This window comes from Embiotoca jacksoni, unplaced genomic scaffold (genome assembly GCF_022577435.1).
Source record: "Embiotoca jacksoni isolate LCO1_2020_lvr unplaced genomic scaffold, fEmbJac1.0.p SCAF_28, whole genome shotgun sequence".
In the NCBI taxonomy this organism is placed as follows: domain Eukaryota; kingdom Metazoa; phylum Chordata; class Actinopteri; family Embiotocidae; genus Embiotoca; species Embiotoca jacksoni.
Window position 1 is genome coordinate 1,467,641 of NW_027185379.1, and position 24,795 is coordinate 1,492,435.

Here is a 24,795-nt window from a genome sequence, read left to right on the forward strand (position 1 = left end):
CGTCAATACACCGGATCTTTCCCAAGTCAAAATTTGACAAAAGACTTCCTTTCATTTTCATCTGCAATCTCACTGCTGGATGCCACTAAACTGCTCGTTTAATTTAAACCTATTATGCAGGTATTTTAGAGCCATAGCCTATAAATAAATACAGGTTACATTCACACACTTGTCAAACAAGTTCACATAGTGCTGATTAAGGCTATCGCCGCCAGATAAAATCTCTGCATTTGAAGATTTTACATTTGGTGTTTGGTTTGCAAATTTCCAAGAATGATCAGGAGCTGCACTTCCAGTTGATATTGTGAGCTACTCCATGAAACACACAATTTAAAGTTTAAATCTTTTCCACACTTGTTTAACAGGATGAATTTGAAGTTATTTTACTTTATTAGTAACACAATATTTGTTATGAATACAACAAGCCTTGAAACTTGAATGAGGATACACCGAGTCAGTCGCGGTTCCTCTAGACTTTCCAAATGTTGTTGGACCAAATGGACTAAATTAGTGAAATGAGTCACTTTGTGGGAGTTGTGATGCTTTTTATTTCATTTATCTACCGTTTATCCATAATTTACATCCTTTATCCATCCCACAACAGTAGTGAGAAAGTAATAGGCAGATGTGTTTCTTTTTATAATTACTCTCACAGGCAGAAGGGGGAGACAAAAGTACCACACTGCAGGTTTAAAACCTAAAAGCTCTGCACGCGAACACACTTTTACATTCAGTTACTGTCAATGAAGGTAAATGCCATACATTTAAAAGATTTCCACTTTGCAAGCCATAACACTGAACGCATCAAAACAAAATGCACTCAAAACCGGAACACTTAAATCTGAAAACAATACAGACACGGAGGCTTTAATACTCACGCTGTTAAAGCTAAACTGTCTTTATTTAGGCCAAAGTGTTCAAAATATAGATGCCTCTTTTTGTTAAATGTCTTTGTACATTAAGCAAAAAGCTGAGCAGGCTGTTATGTTTCCTGTTTCTAAGAACTATTGCTTAAGATTACAGTAAGATTACCCAATTGTCAGGAAATAGCCTTAAATATTTTTTTTCTTCTGTGACATTTACACGTACTCTGCTGAAGTCCTTCAATGATCCCCTTTCTAATGCAAAGCCAAATGCATTCCTCGGTATTTTGGACTTGGCATGCAAGGTCTGCAGGAGTGCCGCTCTGTGCATCTTTCCATGCTTTTGAATGCTGCATCGCCCGTTCTCTCTGCCAGCCTGTCAGCTTCCTGCAGCAAAGACACAACCTCTGCAGACTTGGGGACATTAATGTCCCCTGTTTGGATGCCTCTTCCTCTTGGTGTGATAAAACAAGGATTCCTTTGAGTCTCCCTGTCCAGCTGCACATCCACATTCACAAGCACAAACACTACCTCCCTGTTTAATTACTCGCTACCCTGAGAAATGACAGCGGGAAAAGAAAAAAGAAGAAAAGGAAGATATCAGGATGATAGATGTGATTTTGGGGACCCTGGAGACCGTGGAGGAACAAATCCAGAGGGGGACACGTGTCAGGATTCAACAATGTTATCAGACCCCTTTCAGGAACTGATTCTTTTGCCAAGATCAGACAATGTCACAGAAAATGGGATCAAAAAGTGACATTAAGGTATGCCCTACATTTTTCTCTGATGATTCTTAGAAGAAAAAAAAAAGGCCCAGAATTCACCTCACGTCCTGGTGCACACTAATGGTGCTCATATGATTGCTCATCACTGTCTCTAACTCCCCTCCTCCTTCCTCTACTGGTAATGCATTTGCGTTCACTATTTTCTCTCTCTCTCTTTCTGTCTCTTCTCTCCCCTCCCCCTTGCACGCACACTCACACACACACACACACACACACACACACACACACACACACACACACACACACACACACACACACACACACACACACACACAGAAACTGATGTGAGTTCCCCTATCTATCAGAGCCAGTTCCTCCATTTAAGATGCTGACTTGTTTATGTTGAAGGGACAAGTGAATAACTTTTGCCAGCTCTTGCACTCTACTTTGAGGCTCGTCTGGAGCATTTTTTGTTCACATGTCTGCTTTGTTGCAGGAAATGGGAGCATGAAGTCTGCTCTGTTGCTGATTTGTGGCTGATAGGTGTCTTCAGACAGCAGAGGGAGAGGTAGCTCTACCGACGCACAGAGTAGTTTAGAGTGCCGTGGATGACTGGCAGGTGAGCCACCCTCACCCCCCAGCGGCTCTCCGACCTGTGCCCGCTGCTGCGGTCCTGGGCACATAAACACACAGAGGACACAGAGGAGGAGAAGGAGGAGGAGGAGCAGGGTCAACCATGGAGCTGTAGGGATATGCTCAGATGCCCATGCGGATTGCCAGTGGAGGAGGTGTTGCTGAGGAGAAGAACTCTGCAATGAACAAGACCAAAAGGTAATTCAAGAAAAAGACAAAAAAGAAAAGAAGAGAGTGCGTTAAAACTGAGCGTTTGGGGCTTCCACACCCACTTGCAGCTCAGTTTCTGAACAAGTGTAAGTCTGATTATGCGTCAGCAGCAAGTGTTTTGTGTGCAGCAGTGATGTGTGAAGCTTGAGGTTATAGCTGAAATGCAGTGTGGTTTGTGCAAAGGCTCTTGACACTTCGAAAAGAAGCAAGGAAATTTGGTTATATCTTCTAGTGAGCGTTATTTCTGCCATTGATTTCAATCTAGACAGTATGCAGTCATAGGGTTTGTGTTTGTAGGGAGGCAGCAGCTAATGTCTTTGACTGGCATATCAGTGGAGCATATCAACTTCTCAAGTGATTTGTGTGTACTGCACACAAGCGAGCCATGACATTCAACAGTTGTGCGTGCCTGCTGAGTGCTGCCTGTTCACCTTTCTGTGAAAATGTTTTCTACTTCTCTGTAAAACACATTTTCATGTCAGTTTGGTAAAGTTGTGATTTGCATTTGACCTTAGATACTGCTAAGAAACTTCATGTTTAGCTGCCTGTGCTTTCACTGGTACTTTTTTGTATGGCTTCAGGTCTTGTCAGATTGAATGAAAGGGTTTTGTGTTGAATGTGAAAGTAGTCAGAGGTGTTTATTAAGCTTTATTAAGCTAAGTTTAAGGAGGGCCGATTGAAGTAGCCACTGTGCTTCCCCTTCAGTAGAAAAGTTACCTAGAATTAATACATAAGGACACGATAAGGTGACTAAAAAATAACAAAGACAGTTTGAAACATTCAAATCTTTGTGGAAGTGAAAATATATCCAAAAATATACCGTCAGCAGCAAAGGCAAAGATGACAAACTTTATCAACACAAACCGAATTAGTTTAGAATTAGGAAATAGTTTAAATCTGAATTATTAATGTAGTTTTTAAAAGAGGGAGAGTACAGGTATGATTTCACTGTCTGACTCATGCCGAGCACTTTGTACTTCTACCTCAAAAACAGCTTTCAAGCTTTGTGGATATTTGATGCAATTTCTTCTGACACCACCTATAACGGTTGGTACAGTGGTTTTATGGTGGACCAAAGTGATGAATAGCTCTTTGCTGGAGATGCATCCCCTCGATGCAGAGGGAACAAGCACGCAGGTTGTGAGAGGGGAGAGACTGAGGGAAAAAGCGCAGCAGACAAACAAGGTCTTCAAAGGGCCTGGGGCTCAATTAATCAATTAAGGGAAGAAAGAGAGGAATTTGCATATCCCCCCCCCCACCCTCCCCCCACGCCAGTGTGAGAGCAAGAGAGGGAGAAAGGGGAGGAGGGGAACTGGATCTGTAGCCAGGAGTCTTGACAGGGATGGGAAAGGGAGTGAGAGGGGGATTTCCACAGAAAAAAAAGGGGAAGCTGTTTCCTGAATGGCCTGAATAGAATAAAGATGAAGGAAGAGGAAAAAAGCGGGCGAAGGAGGAGTTGGTGAGGAAAAGGAGGTGTGGAAGGTCTTCCTAAAACAGAATCAGTGATGTGATGGACCCAGATCCGAGTTCATCAAGATAGAAGAAAAAAAAGTGACGGCTTAGTTTTTTTTTTTTTTTTTTTTTACCACCGTAAAGTTTGTTCCCTTGAAAAAGGTCAACATTTCACAAGTTGTCTGACTCCAAGGAAAAGGTGAATGCAAATGGTCAAACAGTAACTCCAATTGTGTTCAGATTTGCATGAGAGTCCACTACACGCTCACTCTACTTACACACCACTCTCTCTTTGGGTCGTCAGGTTCATTACACAGAAAAGAGATCTTTGACTGCTTTACTGTGTTACCTGCTCGGCACTCGGCGGGAAATTCCCTGACAGACATCATGACATCAACAACGTTTCCCCCAGCAGCTTTTCTATTTGTTGTTGCAACCGCATCTCATCATATGTGTAACGGCTTTGACGGCAAGTGGAGAGTTGGAGAGAAAGGTGACAAGCTGTAAAGGGCACCGAGATAGGAAAACCGTGAATCAGAAAATTAATTGACTTGATATACAATGCTGAATAATCATATAAGTTACTGCTATCATTTCAGTTCATTTACCTAGTTAGTTTACGTTTTTTTTTACATTGTAAAATACAAAAAACTTACATATAATATACATGGAGCTATTTTGTGTATACATTTTACAGGAGTTGATAAAAAAGAAAGAAATGGAAAAGTTATTCAACAAGCAAAAATCATACTCATCATCTGATTGAGCTTCTTTATCATTATAAACAGTTGGTCACACAAAAGACTTCACTTTGGACTCTGTGGAAATATGATAGGCATTTTCACAATTTATTGACAAATGATGAAAATAAGTTCAAGACCTTTCATAAATTGTCCAAGGGGAGCTATGTAGATTAGCCCTGTGACCTTATGGGTAAGATGCCAGCCTTTCCAGTTGGCCATTGTCCCACTTGGGTCAGGATTATCAAATTATATACAGTTTAAACTTAAAGTCCCTCCTGGAGGACAAAAAAAGAGTTCAAAGAGAGTTCAATTTCATATTTATTAGCTGAACTCTAAAAACCCTGTCAAGCAGTTATGAAATGTGATTAAAAAAAAAGAGGCTATTTCAACATTGTTTATTGTTTTCTGAAATGCTTTGGAAGATGGTGTACAAGAGGTTAGTTAAGATTTTTAACTAACAGAAAAGTCAAGTCAGTGTTATTTACATGGCCCAAAATAGCAAATTACAAACGTGTCTCAGAGGGCTTTAAAGTCTGTACAGCAAATAACAAACATCTCGTGTAATAGATTAATCTTTAAGCAAGGACACCGCAAACCCTTAGAAGACATATAAAGGCCTCCCCGGGACAATATCGATTATTTGAGGCTGAGGAACAGATCAAATGAACAGACACATTGATTGAGCCCTTGTTTGTCTTCTCTCATCGTGGTCTGCATGAGTTGAGGGGCTTGTCTATCCTTGCAGTACATGTTGTGCTGTTGAGTGTTAGTGTTTTGAAGTCACTCGCCAGACGGTGTAATGAGCCGGAGAGGTGGAGGAGGATGAGGAGGAGAGGCAGGGTTTTGTTGCTCAGCAGGTTTCAGTCACCTGGAGCTGGACTACCAGGATGCAGAGAGAGATGGGGTCATTACTGACATCCCCCCCATCTTCTGAATCCAGGCATGACTGGGAAATGTGCGGTGTGATAAGTGGATGGAACAGCACGTACAGGCAGCTTGTGGTATAAATAGATCGGTGAATGTCACCCCGTATGCCTGCAGGAAATTGTGCATCCATAAGTGTCCTCTCTTGTATTGTACATAAGGCAAAGACTGGAGGGTGGCAGCCTATGCTTAGTTCTGCAATACATACGTGTGTCTGTGTTGAGAATTTGAGTGGGCTGGGGAAATGAGACATACTCACATTCACAGGTTAAGAGAAGGGGATGTAGGTCTGGTCATTCAGGGAACTTGTCAACAGTTCTCTGAACTCACAGTGTTTCCTGGTAATTTCATCACATTAGCTGCAGTACAGAAACCGACTATCTTGCTCATTGTGCACAAATACACTCAAGCACAACACTGAACGGTATCTTTTACTGGATCAATTAGCAGAGGGACTGTGGATCAAACCCTTTCCTTCAACTCTTTAGCAAAACTAAAAGATGCAAAAGTATAAGAAGAATCAGTTACTGGTTATTGTGAAATATAGTCAGAAATTGCTCAACTGAGCCCCTGAAGAGGAAGCATAAATATAATCATGAAACTCTCTTTTTGTGTTCTAAAATCCTTTAAAAAGTAACTAAATAGTAAATTTACACTAAAACCAGAGAAGTGTAGCTCCCTGATCTACATTGGTCAAGATCAGGGAACATAACTCCAACTTCACTGTAGTGTGTGACCACAGGTGTGGTCTATACACTATTACAAAAACCAGCTTGCATCATTCTTTTTAGTTCTCCTTTTTTTTTTTTAAACTAGCATTGAAAGCCAAAGGAAGCAATGGACTTGATTGAGATATCTAAAACAAAGTAGAAACTGCTCTCTGGTTGTAAACAAGGTGAGTGGAGTTCACACGAGGAGCGATCTTACCTTCTCAGATTGATTGTTTTCAAATCTTGATTCGGGAAATCTATCCAGTATTTGACAAGAAGAAAAGAAAGGAAGAATTGCAATGGCTTGCTGGAGATGACTGATGTGTTGTTACACTGACGGCATCCAAACGTGATATAATTCTGTACTTTATTAGCCTATATTTTCAGGTTAAGCTTTTGCTTTCTATTCATAGCATGAAACTACTTAATGAACCACTCAGTTGCTAGGTGTTACAGTGGTCATTATGATTGAACACCTGCAGTGGCATTTGAAGGAGATTAAAACAGGAACAGGAATGGTATGGGGTCAATGTTTCACAGAGGAATCAATGTTAGCTCTTGTGAAGAATAAATCCCAATCAAAACTCTTCAATTAAACGTTTCTAACAGCGCAAAACAAGTAGTACAGTACATGTGTGGGTCTACAGCATCTAATCCTGTGAGACGACTAAATGTCGGTATGAGCAGCTCCCAAAATCTTTAACCTAGTTGACAAATAATGAAAAATGTCTGTCATCATTTGTCTTTTTGGCAGCTTCAGAGGGTGAAACACTCAACGCTGTGTATTTGTTTGCAGCTAGCACGATGGGTTACACAGCTGCAGAGCTGCAGCAGAGCTTATCAGATGTGGGGAGCTGCGTTTCCTCAGATGCTGACCTGAACTATCTCACCACACTTTGCTCTACTTATTTCTAGACTACTTATGCTCCCTCTCTGTCTGTGTGTCTCTCTCTATCTCTCTCTGTCTCGCTTTCTTTTCATCAGGAAGCCAAATGGGGAGAGTCCTGGTGTGCTGAAGAGCAGGAAGCTGGTCCAACGGAGGAGGAATACATGTCCCAGTCCGCAGGACATCAGCCGGGCCCTGCAGAGCCCCACATCTGCTCCCAGTGCCAGTGCTGCCAGCCTGGATGAGCTCATACAGCGCTGCCTGAACTGCTTTGGTCAGTCTCTATTCCTACATATCCGCACGGGTTCACAAAATGTGTCATGTGTCTTTACTGTTGATCAGAACAAGGTTACATAATTGGGGGATGAGGGAAAGAGAGGGGTGCATGCAGGGTGAGAGAGACTGACAGGGAGGGAGGGAGGGAGAGAGACAAAGAGCAGTCTCATACAATCAAGCTTTGTTCTGTTGGGCTGCAGAAGCCAGCCAGCCAATCAATGTTAAACTATACAACTCTTGTCTCTCTTTCAGTGGGCTCACTCACTCCAGTTCATCCAGATCACAAAAAATGTGCCTGGATACCATCAGTGGGATCTAGCACACACATATATAGTGTATTTTTTAATTTGTAGCGGTTTTGAGAGGTGAAAGTCCTGCCTCCACCACAGCAATGGAGGTGAATTGAATTTCTTTTTTGGTGCTCAATGACTGGAAAAATCAGAAAAATCAGAAACACACCTGTGCAAAAAAAATATAATTATATATATAAAAAGTATACAATTTATGTTATTGTCTAGGAAAGGGTTAAAAAAAAATTCTACAGTGAGTAACAAAGATAAAAGATGCTCCTGAGTGGTCATTTTGTTTTGTACTGACCCTTTAAAATATGATGTAAACATTCCTAAAGTAATACCAAGTATGATATACTTAAATGTATTAAGAGCACTACAAATGAAATGTGTTACATTTTTGCCCTTTATATTAAATAGAGAGTCACTGCAGGATCCAAAGCTGGTTTTAACTGATGTTAACGTAATGTTTTGATTTGGTCACATACACATTGAGTTGTCTAGAAGTATATAAAATACGTACGTAGTATGAAAAGGTTCAATATACATTAAGTAAATCAGATAAACTTGTTGAAAGTGGGTCAAAGGCAGAACCTGGAGCAGGTCGTCAATATGTCACAAGGTGAACACAATCACAGCTGGAGAAAGTGTGACGTCTCCAATCTGCCTGAGCTCGTGTCTCCGTGGTGGGACAGAAAAAACAATAACGGAGTCACCGAAGTGAACTTAAAAGATTTGCTTGACCACTGAGAACATGGTGCGGCCCATAGTTTTGTTTTCTAATCACGTTAATCCTCCTTGTGTGAATGCTGTGTTTTGCTTGCAGATTCAGAGGGTAAACTCTCCAGCCCCAGAGGGTCCCAGTTGGTCCACATGACCCTGATGATGCACAGCTGGGTCATGCCATCTCAGACGTTTGCCCAGAAAGTTCTCAGCCTATATCCTCCACTGTCACTCGGTGCAGGACTCTGTTCCCACTGGTGCACCTCTCCTGATCACATGTTCATGTTGATTAATCAGATCAGGAAACAGTTGAGCTTTGTTTGGCACTCCTAGTCTGCAAAGCAGATTTGAAGAGTATAACCCCGCTGGTGTTTTGTAGACTGTTTTACGATATCTGCCTGCACTATGCGTTTAGATCCTTGACTTTTTCTCTTACTTATAAGGACTGTGGCACAGACAAGAGAGGACTCAGGCGGGCACAGATCTGCCACCTTCTCAGGTGAGTCAGGACAACAGGTATTTGAGTGTTGTACAACACGGTGTGAAAGAGCGTGTTATCCTGCTGGAGTAGTAAACATGTTTTCTGTTCTGCGTTGTGGCAAGGCGGTGGATCAGCCAGTTCCCGGCGGTATTTGAGGCCGACCCCCTCCTCGAACAGACCATGGGGGACCTGTGGGCGCTGGTCCGATCAGATGGAGAGGAGACACACTCACAGCTCATTGATACCTCCTGCTTGTGAGCTTTGTTTTTATTAACCTTCAGACCCCGAAGATATCGTTCTTTGATGAGTTTTTCTGAAAGTAGAGTTTCTTTATAACTAAAATGTCTATTTCTGTTCTGCTCCTTGGCTTTCTTTTGCTAGAAGCCCTCATGTGAACATATCGCAGGCACCTTCACCCTCTGTGAAAAAAAGGAAGGTGTCTCTTATCTTTGACCACATGGAGCCAGATGAGATGGCTGAGCATCTCAGCTACCTCGAGTTCAAGAACTTCTGTCATGTTTCCGTAAGTTCAGTGAACTTTAAGGATAATTACTTTTTCTCTATATAAACTATGTGGTTGTTGAAATTGTTGAATGTTTTTTACCAAAATTTTGGAATACGATCTTCCGCCTCTTCCGTCTGATTGGCCAGTTCCTGGACTATCGCAGCTACGTGGTGCGAGGCTCGGTGAGGGACAACCCTCCTCTGGAGCGGTCGGTTATGATGTGTAATGGAGTCTCCCAGTGGGTCCAGCTGATGATCCTCAGCAGACACACAGCCCAGCAGAGAGCGCAAGTCTTCACTAAGTTCATTCACGTGGCTCAGGTAAACCAGCAGAGGGACCAAATATCACAAAAACTGTCAGAGGCTTCTTTTTTTTTTTTGGCAGCCAAGAACTGAACTTGTTTAGGTTTTGTTATTTTGAAAATGATGTCATGTTTTCACTCCCCAGTCATTTACTATACACTTTCCTCTGCAGAAACTTCGAGCTCTGCAAAACTTTAACACTCTAATGGCAGTAACGGGAGGCCTCTGTCACAGTTCAATCTCTCGCCTCAAAGACACTTCCAACCTGCTGCCTCCTGACATCACTAAGGTATTTTAAATATTACACACAACCACGAGTCAGTGTTGATAATGACCACATCACAAGGCTACGATGAGTCAACTTTTCTTCCTTAAATTATTCTCCTCTCTGAACTTTGACATTTCTGGCTTCAGCATCTTTTTCTTCTTCTTTCTGCAAATGTTAACAAAGAAAATGATGTTTAAAATGTTACTTCTGTGAATTTTTAGCCCTAACTATGAAACTAGCTGACTCAGGGGTACCTGTGTAGGTCCCAGAAATCAATTTAACTTGGAATATAAACAAGAGGAATGATGTTTTGAGCTGTAACATCAACTCTTGAAGAGAATCATTTGGTAACAATTTGGTGTTTTTCTTCTTTTTCTTTGGGATGCAACACATTTTTACTTACTTCTTGAAGGAATATGATTATGAATTCTCTTTGTTTAGTTGTTTACTGTAGCCTCATTGGTTGGTCATTACAAACTCGTGCTGTGCATCCAAACCTTTTTCAAACCCACCAGGCAAAAGATGTCGAGCTGAAATTTGGTGAAATTGACTTTAAATTATGCGCAAGACATTTCATTTGTTTTGGACAAATGTTCTTATCCTATCACCACTTTTCTTGATCTTTATCGTATTTCAGGCGCTGAGTGAAATGACAGAACTGCTTTCCTCGCGCAGCAACTACAGCAACTACCGGCGGGTTTACAACGAGTGCAGCGGCTTCAAGGTGCCCATCCTGGGTGTCCACCTGAAGGACCTGATCTCGCTGAATGAGGCCCTGCCGGACTACATAGACGAGGAAAAGATCAACCTGAGCAAGCTGCAGCACCTGTACAGCAACATCAACGACCTGCTGGCCATCCACAGCTGCACGCCGCCCTTCGAGGCCAACAAAGACCTCCTGCATCTGCTCACGGTACGAGACGGAGGCAAGGAGACGGTTTTTAAGAATTGAGATGAAAAAGATTACACACACACACACACACACACACACAAACAACGTCCTAATGTATGTTCTTGTAATGCTTCAGCTCTCTCTAGATTTATACTACACTGAGGATGAGATTTATGAACTTTCATACACCAAGGAACCCAAAAACCCCAAGATCCAGGTCAGTAGAGCTGAGCTGTCTGAAGCACATCAGGCGCACACGTGTCTTGTTCTCTTTTCACAAGAATATGGACTTTTGGTACTCTCTGTAGGTGTGACATGTTTTTCAAAACAAAAGCACATTCTCAGTGTTGAAATACATCAAAGTCCGCCACATCAAGGCGCTGTACGTTAGGGAAGTGTGTTATGTGGTGGGTGTGCTCTTTCCTCTTGTTTCTCACAGTCCTTCGTGTCTCATCACTGCATCTGTCGGTCCACAGCCTGCAGCTCCAGTTAAACCGCCGGTGGTGGCAGAGTGGGGTTCCGGGGTCACGCCCAGGCTCGACCCTGATACAATATCTAAACACGTCAAACAGATGGTGGATGTGAGTATGTGACTCCGCTACAACCTGCTGTCTTTCACTTCCTTATTATTCTGCCGTGTAAAGCAGAACTGCAGCGCACTGTTCCCTGACAAAAGTGCACCTCGCATATCTGCTTGTTCTGTTGCCCCCTGCAGTCCATAATGAAAAACTACGACCAGAACCAGGACGGCTACATTTCACTGGATGAGTTTGAAAAAATCGCAGCCAACTTCCCCTTTTCCTTCTGTACTCAAGAAACCGACAGGTGAGGAAGGAGAAAACATGTGCTTTTATAAAAAAAAAAAAAGGATTATGAAAACCTCGACTTACTCTCAATTTTATTTTATTTTTTTTGCACTTTGGAAAATGTCGTGCCCAGGGAGGGACAGATCAGCCGTGAAGACATCACCTCTTACTTCATGAGGGGAATGTCTGTATGTGCCAAGCTGGGCTACAACTTCAATGACGTACATAACTTCCGTGAAACCACATACAAACTGCCGACCTACTGTGTCACGTGTGGAGGCTCTGTGAGTACCAGTTGTTTTGTGTTTTTGGTTTTATGCAAATGGTCAATCCAACTGTAATATGACATGTCATGTATGCCCTCCTGCAGCTGCGGGGAGTCATCAAAAAGGGATACCACTGTAAAGGTAAGCTCATGAAGACTAAGATGACCCTCTAGATCACAGTTAATCCAAGTAGAGTAAATAGAGTAAAAAAAAAAATAGAAGGCCCATTAATTATCTTTCCAACATCCTGCTGCTTCCTCTTTGCTAATCATTTTTGGTTCAAGCTTTGCAAAATTTCTTGGAGATAACAGTAATCTGATTTGTGGTGTCTATACATTGCAAAATTAGATATATAGAGACTCAAAAGCAGTGTGTTGTTTCAGAAACGATGCCGCCGTTACTCTGGATAATCCATAGATCTTTTGTGATTTGACCTAAACTAACCTGTAAAAGCTATAATGCTTCTGTTAAAAGTCTCAACCTGCCCTCTGTCCTCCAGACTGTGGGATAAACTGTCACAGACACTGCAGAGATCTGGTGGGAATGGAGTGCTTAAAGAAACATAAAAACACAACCGGGTCCTGCCCGTGCACCCCCGACACACGAACCAGAGGAAGTGAGTCTCCGTCACACACACACACACACACATACACAACTATCTGCCTGTAAAATGAACCTCGAACTCACGACACCGATGCTTTGTGTTCCTCGCCAGGTTCAGAGGAGGAGACCTTTGTTTTCCCCCTGAGCAACGACACAGAACAAAACAAGGGCACTTCGGGGTGGAAGAACAACAGCGGTGACTCGGTGCTGTCGGACTGCTCCACTCAGACCGACCCGGGAGTGTGGACGCCTGAGAAAAGGGACAAAAGGGGAAACCACCTCAACTCACTCGTACATGCGTCTCCAGAAAGAAAGGTGAGCGAGGACGTGACTCCCTGCAATGTGATCATAAAGGAGGGGGAGGGGGGTGCTGATTTACTTGTATATTTACGTGTTAGGTGAGGACTATCATACTTATAAAGTGAGAAAAACTGAACTAAAACAGCTTAAGAAGAATATTTTTTGGTGCTAAATGTTGTTTCTTTGGTTTTCCAGGTCAACACTCTGCCACATAGAAGCCGCGGTTGCTCCATGCCTGTTTCCTTCTTGCAGGAGAAGATGGAGGAGCTGCATCTGTACACAGACAAAAGCAGGGAGCCGGACTGAGCGCTCACATTTCCCCTCATGGACAAAGCGTACACACAGCACCACGTTTCTGACAAAGCCGTGTCTGACTGGTGTCGAACTGATGAGATTTACCGGCCCTTCACTTGAAAATACCAGCAATTATAAATGGACTCCTTTGTGTTTAAAGTATGTTTTTAATTTTATCTGTATCCGGTTTATTGGTTTGTCTATTAGGCTTCAAAATGCTGAGTTTCCTTCTGGAGCTTATGGGCACCACATTTTTGTTTTTGCAACAGGTGCTACGAGTCTACACAACCTCAATCCATAAGGTCATCGATGAAAACCTACAGACACAACGGTTCCTGTTTATACAGTGCATACACATTATAAAGACAGGGTAGGAAATTAACACTAACCGCAACAAAACTGGTTGATTTCAACTATGGCAGCTATATGACAACTCATGGATTTGGAAAATGAAGCCCGGCAAAAAATGTGGAATTGCTATTTATTTAGTTTCGGACCGAGACAACTTGTCCCACGTCCAACAGTAGATGTCGCTTTTCCAATACCGAGCCACCTTTTCCTTTTGTATCTCCGGGTTTATTAGGCCTGATGGCGGCAGATCATTTGTGCACATGGCTAAAAGCCTGTTTTCTAAATGGCTACACTGGATTTAATGGATTTTTGCATGTGAATAACCATCTTGCCTACTATGGCATCTGTATCCGTTAGTTCCTCAGATTTCCAGAAAATATTAACCACACACACAAAACTGTTCATTTGAATTACATCCCCCAGTTTGTTATTTTCTCCTGTTTATTTCCTGCCCTGACAAAATTACTAAACTTCTCAAAAGTTCATTCAAGGTTCAGCGGGACTGCACTGGAACAAATACACAAGGTTTAGCTAAATGCATCTGTTTTGTCCTCTGTCCATAATTTTAATTTTTGTTGAAAAATGAGAAAAATACACCAGCGATGTTAAATCATAACGCATTGTGTTTTGTTTGACTTCACTCACTGGCAGAAAAAAATGAATCCTTTGAACATCTAAAGGCGTATACAACTGCGTTTATTGTATAAAGACAAGAAGACAGCTTGAGTGACTGGTCAAAATCAGATTTTCATTTTCAGGTAGAAAAAATTGGGTTTGAGAGAACAGGCTTAAACTACTTGACTCAATGAACAGCAATCACAAAGGGATGGAAAAAAAAAAAAAAAAAAAAAAAATGCACAGACAACTACTTAAGAGTGGCAAAATACTCTTTTCAATCAAAGACTGGCTTAACACTTAAATACTACATTATCAACATCTATAAAATAAAAAAAAATGCTCCATAATGCTTGAATTCTATTGCAGAAAAATAAAATGTGCTCACTCACAAACTGAAAGGTAAAGAGCAAGACAGAAAAAAAAGGGTCATGAAGGTAAAACGCATGCATTTTGTTCTTTAAGCTTCTCAAAGCAAGCAAAATTTTTCAGGGTTTGCTGCACTTTTCCTGTCGTTTTTTTATTTTTTCACACTATGCATCCAAGAAATATACAATTACCCCCCTCGATCTGTAGGAAGAAAGTTCAACAGATGTCCACAATCAATGCATAATCAATAACATTCAATAAATGTCTTGATAGCTATCATCTACCACCTCACGCTCAATGCTTAAGAGTAAGACTTACTTCAGTAAAAATAATGAAAAGACATCAAACTGCATACAATTGATGTGTACACTGGTGAGGAATGAAGGCTACTGTGTTAAACCAGATAGAGAATGTTATGGTTGGAGACTTAATGTGGGACTGTACAAAATCAACTTGCTGCAGAGGTCAGAGGTGTTCAGGACACGGGTGGATGCAGGTACAGATGCAAGGCGAAGCTACTGGGCACCAGAAGAGGAGCCTTGGCTGCCCTGTCCAGGGTAGCCGCCGTACTGGCTGTAATACTGGTTCCACTGGTTCTGGTTCTGGTAGTACTGCTGCCACTGCTGAGCATACTGGGGAGGGGAAAAACAGACAGCGGGTGCAGCAGTTAAAGAGCGTGTTTACGTTGAACTCCTGAAGACTTTAGAGGAAAGCTTCACAAAGTTTTGTGTTTTGCTCCTGTATTCGTTTAATGTTTCATCTGTCCTGTGACCCAGCAGTCACCTGACAGCTGAACGTGCTACTCACAAATGTTTTCTGTATTCAGCCATAGTTTAGCAAAAACATCTTTCAAAACACACCTGAGCACGCAGGATTAACAGAGATGCAGAATAATATAAAATATCCAAACGTATGTAAAGGCAGGGTATTGAAGTGGTTTCATTGCTCTTCCCCTACCTGCTGATATTGCTGGTTGTAGCTCTGTTGTTGTTGCTGCTGCTGCTGTTGCTGCTGCTGTTGCTGCTGTTGTGGTTGCTGCTGCTGCGTCTGTGTCTGCGTCTGTTGCTGGTGGTGGTTGTACGTCTGTCCAGTGGTAGGTGTCTGGCTGTAGCTCTGGCTGTATCCGGGGTACTGACTGTAGCTGCTGTAGTAATTCTGGTTGTAGCTGCCCTGGTTGTACCCTGGACTGTAGGTCTGGCTGTAGCCCTGGTGGTAAGAGAGAATACATTGATTTAATTTCAATTCAAGTTGATTTTTATTTATTTATTTTTTACCCATTTTTAGCATTTCTTAAATATCCACACATAAAAAAAGTTGTGTTAAGTACCTGGCTGTATCCTCCCTTGTTGTAAGGGGCTGGGCGATTGTAGCTTCCCCCTGATTGCTGGTTGCGGTTGTATCCGCTACGTGTATCAGAGGCGCCGTCGCGGTAGCTGTTGCCCCACCGGTTCTGGTTATAGCTGCCACGATTGTAGCCTGCGGGGAAAGAAAAAAAAAAAAAAAAAAAAACATTACAAAAGCATGTGAAGAGCTTTATGAACCGGTAAAGCTGTTAAACCGTCATCCCGTCTTTTGAAGTTATCGTATCATACACGAGACGTGTCTTACCTCCTCTGTATCCGCTGCCTCCGTCTCCACTGCGGCTCTGATAGCCACCACGGGCCCCATCGCGGTTGTCATACCGCTGGAAGCTACTGCCACCGCGCCCACGGAACCCGACCTGCCTGTTGTCGAAGCGTTTCTCGGGGGGTGGGCCGGCCTTGCGGCCGTCCTCATTGTACTGCTTCAGCAGCTTTTCAGCGTCGTCACGCTGCAGCTCAGCGAACGTCACCGCCTCCAGGAAGTCGCAAGCCTCAGGGAGAGTAAAGTTGGCTTGGAGAGTGATTGAGGCGACCACAGGAGGAGGAGGAGGAGGAGGAGGAGGAGGAGGAGAAGAGACAGCCAGGCCATCCAGCAAGAGACGGATGGAGAGGCAGAGAGAAAAAGAGGGGGGGGGGGGGGGGGGGTTGTAGTGAAGACCAGAGCAGCCACACCACCGGGAGACAAAACGGAAAAATAGTTAGTACGATACAGAGGCAGTTTAAATCAGAGAAACATAAGAGCAGATAATGAAAGCAGATGGCAGGGTAAAGGGAACAAACATCACCTCCAGGGGGAACATGGAGGAAACATTTGTTTAAGCAGACATAGGAGAGGGAGGAGACTTCAGTAGAGGTGGGGGACAAAAAGGACAACTAAAAGTTTGGTGAGAAGAGGAAACAGCACTGCAAACCAAGGACAGCTGATGTAATGGTGTTAAAAAATTAACTTCCAACAACTTGGGCATGTGACTGCTTGCAAGTTGCGCCATTTGGAAACATCCTTTTCGGGGAAGCCAGTTAGTCAATACAAGATCTACTGTTACATGACGTCAGCAAGGCCGAAGTCTCAGTTTGCAGTGCACCAGAAGTAAGCTGAATGGTAAGTGACAGAGGGGGGAAAATAAGAATCAAATTCATGTGGACTGTTTAAAAAATGTCCAGCTCTGATATCTGGCCAAAGGCTATGATGGGGGGGAAGTGGGGGAGGGGAGGGGCATCTTCCAAGTTTGATTTTAGAGACAACACATAGAAAAAGTAAAAAGTAGATCTGGTGATTTATTTGTTGTTTCCACAGCATTCCTACCTTTCATTTCTAAAACAGCATGATCGGGCACATCCTTCCCCTGCTCATTGGTTTGCTTTAATGTTCGTTCTTTTAAATCCTCGTCCGTGGGACAAATTACAATAGCCTTGCGTTGAAAACCTTCAAAAGGACGCATTTTTCGTCTCCTTGCTGATCCATATACATTTGTCTAGCAATGGTGACAAGAAAGAAGTAGAAGCTTGTTTGTTATTGTTTACTTGTAATGGCTTTCCACTGGAAGGAAGCTGGAACCCTGCAATAATGAAGTGAGAGAGGTTTGGCTCGGATATCAGTCTACGTTTTTACTCAGGTACTTGTGGCCTCTCGTCACTCCACAGACTTACCTCAAGAGTCTGATCATCCAGGTACCCGCCGACTGCTGACGAATGTTAGCTACGAAGAGAGGGACCCCACAACTATTTAAACTGACTGTTCTGTCCGTTTACTCAGTTCCTCAACAAAACTGAACCAGGTTCACATCAATCAATAATGACAGCAGAATATTCAAACCGATTTGTAATCATTTACTCCATTATTTCTTAATGCGGTGACAATGTGCCGTTTGTAAATATGTTTAAAAAAAAAAACATAATTACTGGATTCTTGTAAGAGCAACGGCTCATTGTAAAGAGTGTGAACATTTATTTTGAACCTAAATCAAAACCTTCTTTGCACCGAATGCCGAGTTACAACTTAAGACTTAATTCTGGTTCTTTCCTACATGGTGAAATAGCAAAAATATAAATATTCTATATGTTGTATTCTTCCCGCCTTTAGATTACATAAAATGCAAACTACAGTATCTGTACAATGATTTAAAGAATGTCATAATAAACCCTTAATTAGTCTAATTTACAGGTTACATCCCAAAAAATTCAGAATAAAGTCGGCATCAAAGAAATACTCAACATTAAACAGACACCGTCAATCGATCGATCTGCCTGCTCACTTGACAGTAGGCAGTGGTTTCTACACGAAACAATCAACACGACCAGGCTCATCCTTTTAGCATTTCCGTAAAAGCTGTACTACAGTTCCACGTCAGATTAATATCTAACAAAACAACATTTCCACTAATTTAGTAGCTGATGCTGAGGAGCAAAACTTTTAGCTTTTAAAAGTAACTTTCCTTGACGATCTTAAACATATACCAACATTAGCAGTGAAATAAAAATCGATATAATCCAATTCATCACATCCATTATTGACATCTGCACAGCGACCACCGTACCTCCGACGTGTACTTGCGCTCGATTTGCATTAAACTCTCTTCTCTCATAAACTTACCATTCAAAAGAGCGTGCTACTTAAAGAAACAACTTTCTGATGGGGTCCCCACACTTACCTCGACTTACCTCCTCTTCAAACGAACTCTAGTCCCATTCCAGACAACAACAGACAGATATAACCTACCTGCACATACTCACAGTGTCCACGGAAAAGCAAAAGTCCACCATTAGACCCACCTACCTTTTTACATATTTGCTGAGCACAAGGATCTGAAAATCTAAAGGCTGTTAGTCATTACTTACCTTCGAGATAAATTTATTAAAAAACACACTCAAAAGTTCCATGTATCTCACTTAAAAATAGCTTTTAAAAAGCCATCAACTCTGTCTTATTAAATTAGCAACAGAAGGTGTTTTTCTTACTCACCAGTCAGAGCTTACTTGTTTCTCAACATCTTTACATAGTCATGGTTTACTTGTACATTGTTGAAATTCACAAGACAAAACAATACTGTATTATGACAAGAAATAGCAAGCGCAGATATACTGAGGGATGAGAACATTCTGTCACTTAAGAGAGCCATTAATCATTTTCTTTTACAATGCATGACAAGCAAATGACAAGAGGGTGTTCAATGCTTCTTCTACTCTATAATACACAGAGACCCCCTGAAAGATAAATAAATAGTCCATTAGAGAGAGAGTGATCATCAGAGCACATTGACTGACTGTGGTGAGTATAAGCAGAATGCAGGTGGAGGGGCAATACCTGATCCAGGATGTAGTTTCGTCTCTTGCGGGCGGCGATCTCGATCAGTCTGTTCAGACACTGGGTGGCCTGCTGTATCAGAACATCCCAGCGGCCGGAGTAGTTCTTCTGGCGACGCAGACCCATCACCTGCACAACAAATAGACCGATTACAAAATGATGTACATGTACATTTTGTGTGTGTTTGTTTGTTTGTTTGTTTGTTTAGGACGGTGGCGAAAACCAACCTTCATCTTGTCCATGATGGCGTTTGTGCCCAGGATGTTGTACTTCATCTCAGGGTTAGTCTCGGCATGCTTTATGGCCCAAGTGGTCTTTCCGCAGGCGGGGAGGCCAACCATCATCAAAATCTGAAACAAGTGAACAAATAAGCTGGGTTAATGGTGTGTCAATTTTCCCTCATTAAATTGATCAAAACTGGATATAATCTAAAATGTATTTCATCTCTTTAAATTAATTTAAATGGATTATTACGAACAGGTTTTTTTTTAGGATGTATTCAAATGAACATTTATTCTTTAGGTTTAGTAAAAAAAACTTCCAATTACATCCGTTATCAATAGTATTGGGTAAAAATAAAAATGGGAAAATATTATTTATAGCTACTTTACTAAACTTTCTTTTCCAATAAAAAAAATTTAAAAAAAAAAAAAGAATTTTGTAGGTAAAAAGAAAAGTCACACTCTGTTCGACAACTTCAGCACGGCCCTACCTCGCATTCAGATTTGCTGGCAGGTCCCTTAGTGCCTCTGATCTTGTCCTCCATGCCGAGATTGTGGATGTAGGTGTATCCCTCTGGTGGGGGGAAGTAAGGCTCCTGCTTCTGTCCAAAGTTGAACTCAACGGCGCAATTCTTCACCAGGACATGAGGGAACAGGGCACGGCCCGCCAACGCCTCCTTGGTGGTCCGGAAAGCAACACCCAATTGCACTCCGTTCTTAGAATAACCCATTTCCACCTCGTCGCCACTGTCAAAGTCCTAAAATCATAGTCATCAGAAAGAAAAAATGATCATGAGTTTTACGTAGTAAACTGCAAAATATTCTTGTATAATGCTAAAGTAACATTGTGATTACTTACAATGTAACAGCCGATGACGTCATTTTCACCAAACTTCTCACCAAAATCTGCAAACTTGCAGTCTGAGGATTTCTTTCCTGTCCCTCCGTATCCAAAGGAGAAGGGCTCCTCACCTGAAACGCAACAGAATAAAATAAAATTGCTGTCGCTGTTGATTTAAGACCACAGTTCCTTCGGTTCAAAAGTTCTATTCGTGCCAAAACGTGATCTTGTTTGTTGCAAAAGTTGCTCGTCTCACCGAGCTGCGTGCTGCAGTGGTTGAGGGACCATCCGATCCGGACCACGTGGGGGTCCGGCTCACTGCTGGGCAGGTGCTTCACGGGAATCTCTTCATTGATCTGAAGAATGGAAGTAAAAAAAAATGTATGAAGAATAATAATAATAATAAAAAAAGGTCAAAGGCAAGCAGAGAAAGGATCTTCAGGAAACATTTAGTGGGGTAAGAAGGAGCAAATCATCCCACTTGAAGATGCAGTATTTCCAGATTATGTAAAATTTAAATATGTAAAAATGTTTTCACATCATTGTGTTTTCATCTAAAATTCCCAATCAAAGAGTATAAAGAGAGTCAAGCAAAGTTTCTAATTGATCCGTTCAAGAATAATGAATACATAAAGTCTCATGTATGAGCGACCATTATACCACGTAAACACAACAGGTGAACCTACAACACGCGTCGCTAGCGCCATCTAGTGTGATGCAAACATCTGTCCGGTTGTCGCTCTTGTGTATTACCTTCATCTCGTAACACACGCGGCCCTGAGTGACGCCGTGCGACGCTCGTGCTCCTGCCCACAGGTAAGCAAAGCCCTCGATGGTCAGTGGGTAACCGCTGTAGCGATCGCGGGACACTTTGAAGTGCAAATCACAGTTGTCTGAAAAGAGGCACAAAAAAAATATATATTTTGTATTAATATGATGTTGGAACACATTATTAAAGTGTACCAACACATTTGGGAGAAAACATCTCATGCTTTATCAGTAGGTGGTGTTAAGCAGCTTCTGAGATGGAGGTCCACTTCTCTTCTTCTGATAAACACAGCGCTTACTATCATTGGAGATCCAGAGTTTGCATAAATTCAAAATGTGGTAGTCAGCTGACACGGTCAACAACTGACTAACTGACTGTGTGTGTGTGTGTGTGTGTGTGTGTGTGTGTGTGTCCATGGAAATACTTCTGTAATGTTCTGTAATCTATGTAACATTATAACTAAGCTGAACATTTTGGAACTGAACCCACTGAAACACAGATGGTGGACAACGACTTGAGATAAAAACCAGCCAGCTCACAGCAAGAAGGCTTCCAGCTCTCACGACATTTCTCACAAGTTCTCTTTAATTGGCGGAGATGCGTTTTATTCTCTTACTTACATGTATCAATTGTGACAAGAGTGTCATCTATGTTCTCCTCTTCGTCTTCGGCAGGAGGCTGTGGTGTTCGGGACCTGTACAAAATCAGCCGAGTGTGAAGTCAGCAGCCTTTTCAGACACTTTCATTGACCAGTTCGCAGCTGTACGTTTCACTTAATCTACTGTTGGTAATAAACAAATAAACAAATACAACAATCAGTTTACCTCTTTTCCTCACGGTGCTCATAGTAGCCGTAGCCCCGGCTCTCCTCGTACGGTCTCTTGCGGCTGTAGTTTCCACCTTTGTCAGATTCGGCTTTGACTTGCTCAGCTTGGTCTGCGGCGTCTTCTTGCTCACGCTGCTGTTCCGTCTCTTCAACATCTGGCTCTCCATCTCCAGCAGACTCCGGGTCATTTTCCACTTTCACTTCTATTTTCACTTCTAAAATGATTCGCGAACAAATAATAACCGTAAACACCAATAAGCAGAGTACAACCGACCATCTGCAGGATCTTTAAAATGTATCTTTGAAGAACTACATTTGACTGCAGTTAGAAAATTTCACATTTTTACTGTACTGGTATGGTTGGATTCGTCCAAATTTCTAAAAAGGCGTCTGCAAAGTTGCTAATACACTTTACTGTGAGGAACCTGTACTGTTTTTGACTCATCTTAACTTAAGAGAAATGGGCAGCACCAGAGCAGACCAAACTAAATATCAACCACAACGTGGTCTGTGACGTGACGGTACTACTGAGTCATTGAGGTATCCTCGAGTTAGCAAAATGTGTGTCAGTAATGATCACGAGTCAAACTTAGTTTTCTCTGCAATTTGTCTCCTCTCAACTTCATTTATTTTTTCATGACTCTGGCAAAAACCTCCTGAAGTAACCCAACATCAAATCATCAACTATTTTTCTTGCAAAGCTGTCAAGAGTCTATAGTGACATAAGATAATCATTTTTTTTTTCTTTTTTAAATGTCCATACAGCATGTTTAGTTAAAAAAAAAAAAATGCAGAAAGTTACCTGATTTGTTCTCAACCTTCTCCACCTTCATCACAGGCTTCGTCTCCTCCACGGACATCATGTCGGATTTTGGTATATCCACATCTGCGGTGAAGTCAGGCGTGCTGCGACCCAGGTCTGGAGTTGGCCGACTTCCGTAAGGCTCGTTTTCTGCCTCCTCTTCCTCATAGTAACCACCTGAATCTCTAGCCTCATCTTCCTCTTCGGCGGCATCGTCTTCGGCAGCCTCGTCTTCGACGGCCTCGTCTTCGGCGGCCTCGTCTTCGACGGCCTCATCTTCGGCGGCCTCGTCTTCATCACCCTCATCATCACCACAGTCCCCAGCTGCTTCTGCACATGAAAAAGCAAACTTCTAAACCCGTATTTCTCATTCGAGCTTGTAACGACAATAAAACACAAACTCTCTCGGGGAATATGTGTAAAAAAAAAAAAATCTAAACTTTCTCGTCCTTTTTTCTTCATCACCTGCAAAATGTGCTTTGATTTCCTTGAATTAAACACATTAAAAAAAAAAAAAAAAGGGGCAAATATGCGCAAAACCACTGGAGGACATTTTCAAGTAGACTTTGTATGAATGGCAAAAACAAACCCATTCATTTCATGAAGCTTATAAAACGTTTAGGTCTGAGGACAACCAACCGGTCTCGGTAAGTTGAATCCCGTCTGACATTTCTGGAGAAACAGCGCTTTACCTTCTCGCTCTATTGCCTCGTCTCCTTCTTCGTTTTCTCGGTAGTCCTGGCTGAAGTCGTCGTCTATCTGCTGCCCTTGCTCCGAAGCATCGGCGTCGGTTTCGGACTCCAGAGCGGCTTTGAGCCTCTCCACCAGGTCCGCCTTCAGGCCTCTGGTCTCCAGGCCGCGGCGCTGCAGCTCCTCCTTCAGTTCGTTGACTTTCAGCTTCTTCACGTCAACGCTCATGGTGCTTCTTATTGTTTAGTTTTGTTTTGTTGTTTGTTTAGCGTGTGTGCTGACAACAACAACAACAAAAGAGAAAAAAAGAAAAAGAAAAAGGGGTCAACTACAGACAAACAAATGATCATCCAACTTTTTCAAATCGGTATCTGTTGCGCGGCAATGCGTCTAAACCGTGGACCGTTTGGCTAAGCTAGCAGCGCCGGAGAGATGCTGCACAATCTCACCTCTGGGTCTAAACCACGTCACCCTGAGTTTGTGAAATATCTAGAAGAGCTGTTTGCAAAACAAAAACTATTGCTGAACTGTTTTGTTACGGTGGCTAGGGTTCGTATCCTGGTTTTTTTTTTTTTTTTTAGCCTAGCGTTAGCCAACGTTAGCCAACGTCCCCGACAACCGATGCGAGCGGAAGGATCCTGAACTCACAATATGTGCAAAGCTGGACGCGATACTCTTGATTTTTGCGTGCAAGTCCCGCGATTAATATGTAGTGAAGAAGCCAAATGTGATCAAAAATAAGGTTGAGGCCTACCTCCTTTCACGCGAGTTGCGCGGGTACGTCGTGGTAGAGGATTGAGAGACTCGCTACTGCCCCCTGGCGTCACAGAGTAAAACCGAAACACAAAACAGGAAGTTAATTGGACCAGTCCACTATAAATGCGCGGGTTTATTATCTGCTCCTTCTACTAAGATTTTACTTAGTGACTGTGTCTACTGGACATGTTGTTTTTTTACTGCTAAGTACTGTTTTCACCTCTAAATATGAGGAGGGGGGGGGGGAATCTGTCTTTTAACTTAAAAACTTAGCATTTTTACCCGTTACGCACTTGGAACAATCCAGAGTGGGACGTGGTGTTTACATTGAGTGCATGCTGGGTAATGTAGTTTTATTGTAAACAGAAAATCAGGCCTACTCAAAGTTTATAGCAAGAGAGCCGTGTTAAACACGGCTTCCGCAACTGTCGTCAAATAGAATATAGGTTATTAATATATTATATATTATTATATAATATATAATATTTTCTGTCGCTATTGTTATATATTATACACCCTCAAAAGTACTTGATTCTGGGATAGACAGAAACAGATTTTTTTTTTTTGAAGTTTTTGAAAAGCTATTACCATGACACCAGCTGTTTGTCAATAGATGGCTATAAAATATAATATAATGTTAATAGATAAATTAGTAAATGGAATAAACTAATAAAAAGGATCCTTTTTATGGTATCAATTTCAGGGTTAGGGGCAAAATACAAGATAAATAAAACATTA

At 42.1% G+C, this 24,795-nt stretch overlaps 2 protein-coding genes across 2 annotated transcripts; one reads left to right on the plus strand and one right to left on the minus strand.

Moving 5' to 3' along the window:
* The first annotated feature begins 1,973 nt into the window (after positions 1 to 1,973).
* On the plus strand, positions 1,974 to 14,650 carry rasgrp4 (RAS guanyl releasing protein 4). Its single transcript, XM_069161124.1, has 17 exons — positions 1,974 to 2,422; positions 7,248 to 7,423; positions 8,542 to 8,653; positions 8,875 to 8,937; positions 9,042 to 9,173; positions 9,301 to 9,442; positions 9,571 to 9,744; positions 9,899 to 10,015; positions 10,632 to 10,907; positions 11,023 to 11,103; positions 11,363 to 11,467; positions 11,602 to 11,711; positions 11,826 to 11,976; positions 12,063 to 12,099; positions 12,458 to 12,574; positions 12,674 to 12,876; positions 13,057 to 14,650. The coding sequence occupies exons 1-17, from the start codon at positions 2,352 to 2,354 to the stop codon at positions 13,165 to 13,167; spliced, it is 2,178 nt and encodes a 725-aa protein (XP_069017225.1). The 5' UTR covers positions 1,974 to 2,351; the 3' UTR covers positions 13,168 to 14,650.
* Positions 14,187 to 24,122, minus strand: hnrnpul1 (heterogeneous nuclear ribonucleoprotein U-like 1). Its single transcript, XM_069161122.1, has 16 exons — positions 24,056 to 24,122; positions 23,304 to 23,578; positions 22,612 to 22,941; positions 21,808 to 22,024; positions 21,604 to 21,677; positions 20,968 to 21,107; positions 20,471 to 20,570; positions 20,233 to 20,345; positions 19,865 to 20,131; positions 19,380 to 19,502; positions 19,153 to 19,281; positions 17,155 to 17,323; positions 16,099 to 16,362; positions 15,818 to 15,966; positions 15,448 to 15,696; positions 14,187 to 15,122 (listed from the first exon to the last, which is right to left on the minus strand). The coding sequence occupies exons 2-16, from the start codon at positions 23,527 to 23,529 to the stop codon at positions 15,006 to 15,008; spliced, it is 2,667 nt and encodes an 888-aa protein (XP_069017223.1). The 5' UTR covers positions 23,530 to 23,578; positions 24,056 to 24,122; the 3' UTR covers positions 14,187 to 15,005.
* Between the last annotated feature and the right edge of the window lie 673 nt (positions 24,123 to 24,795).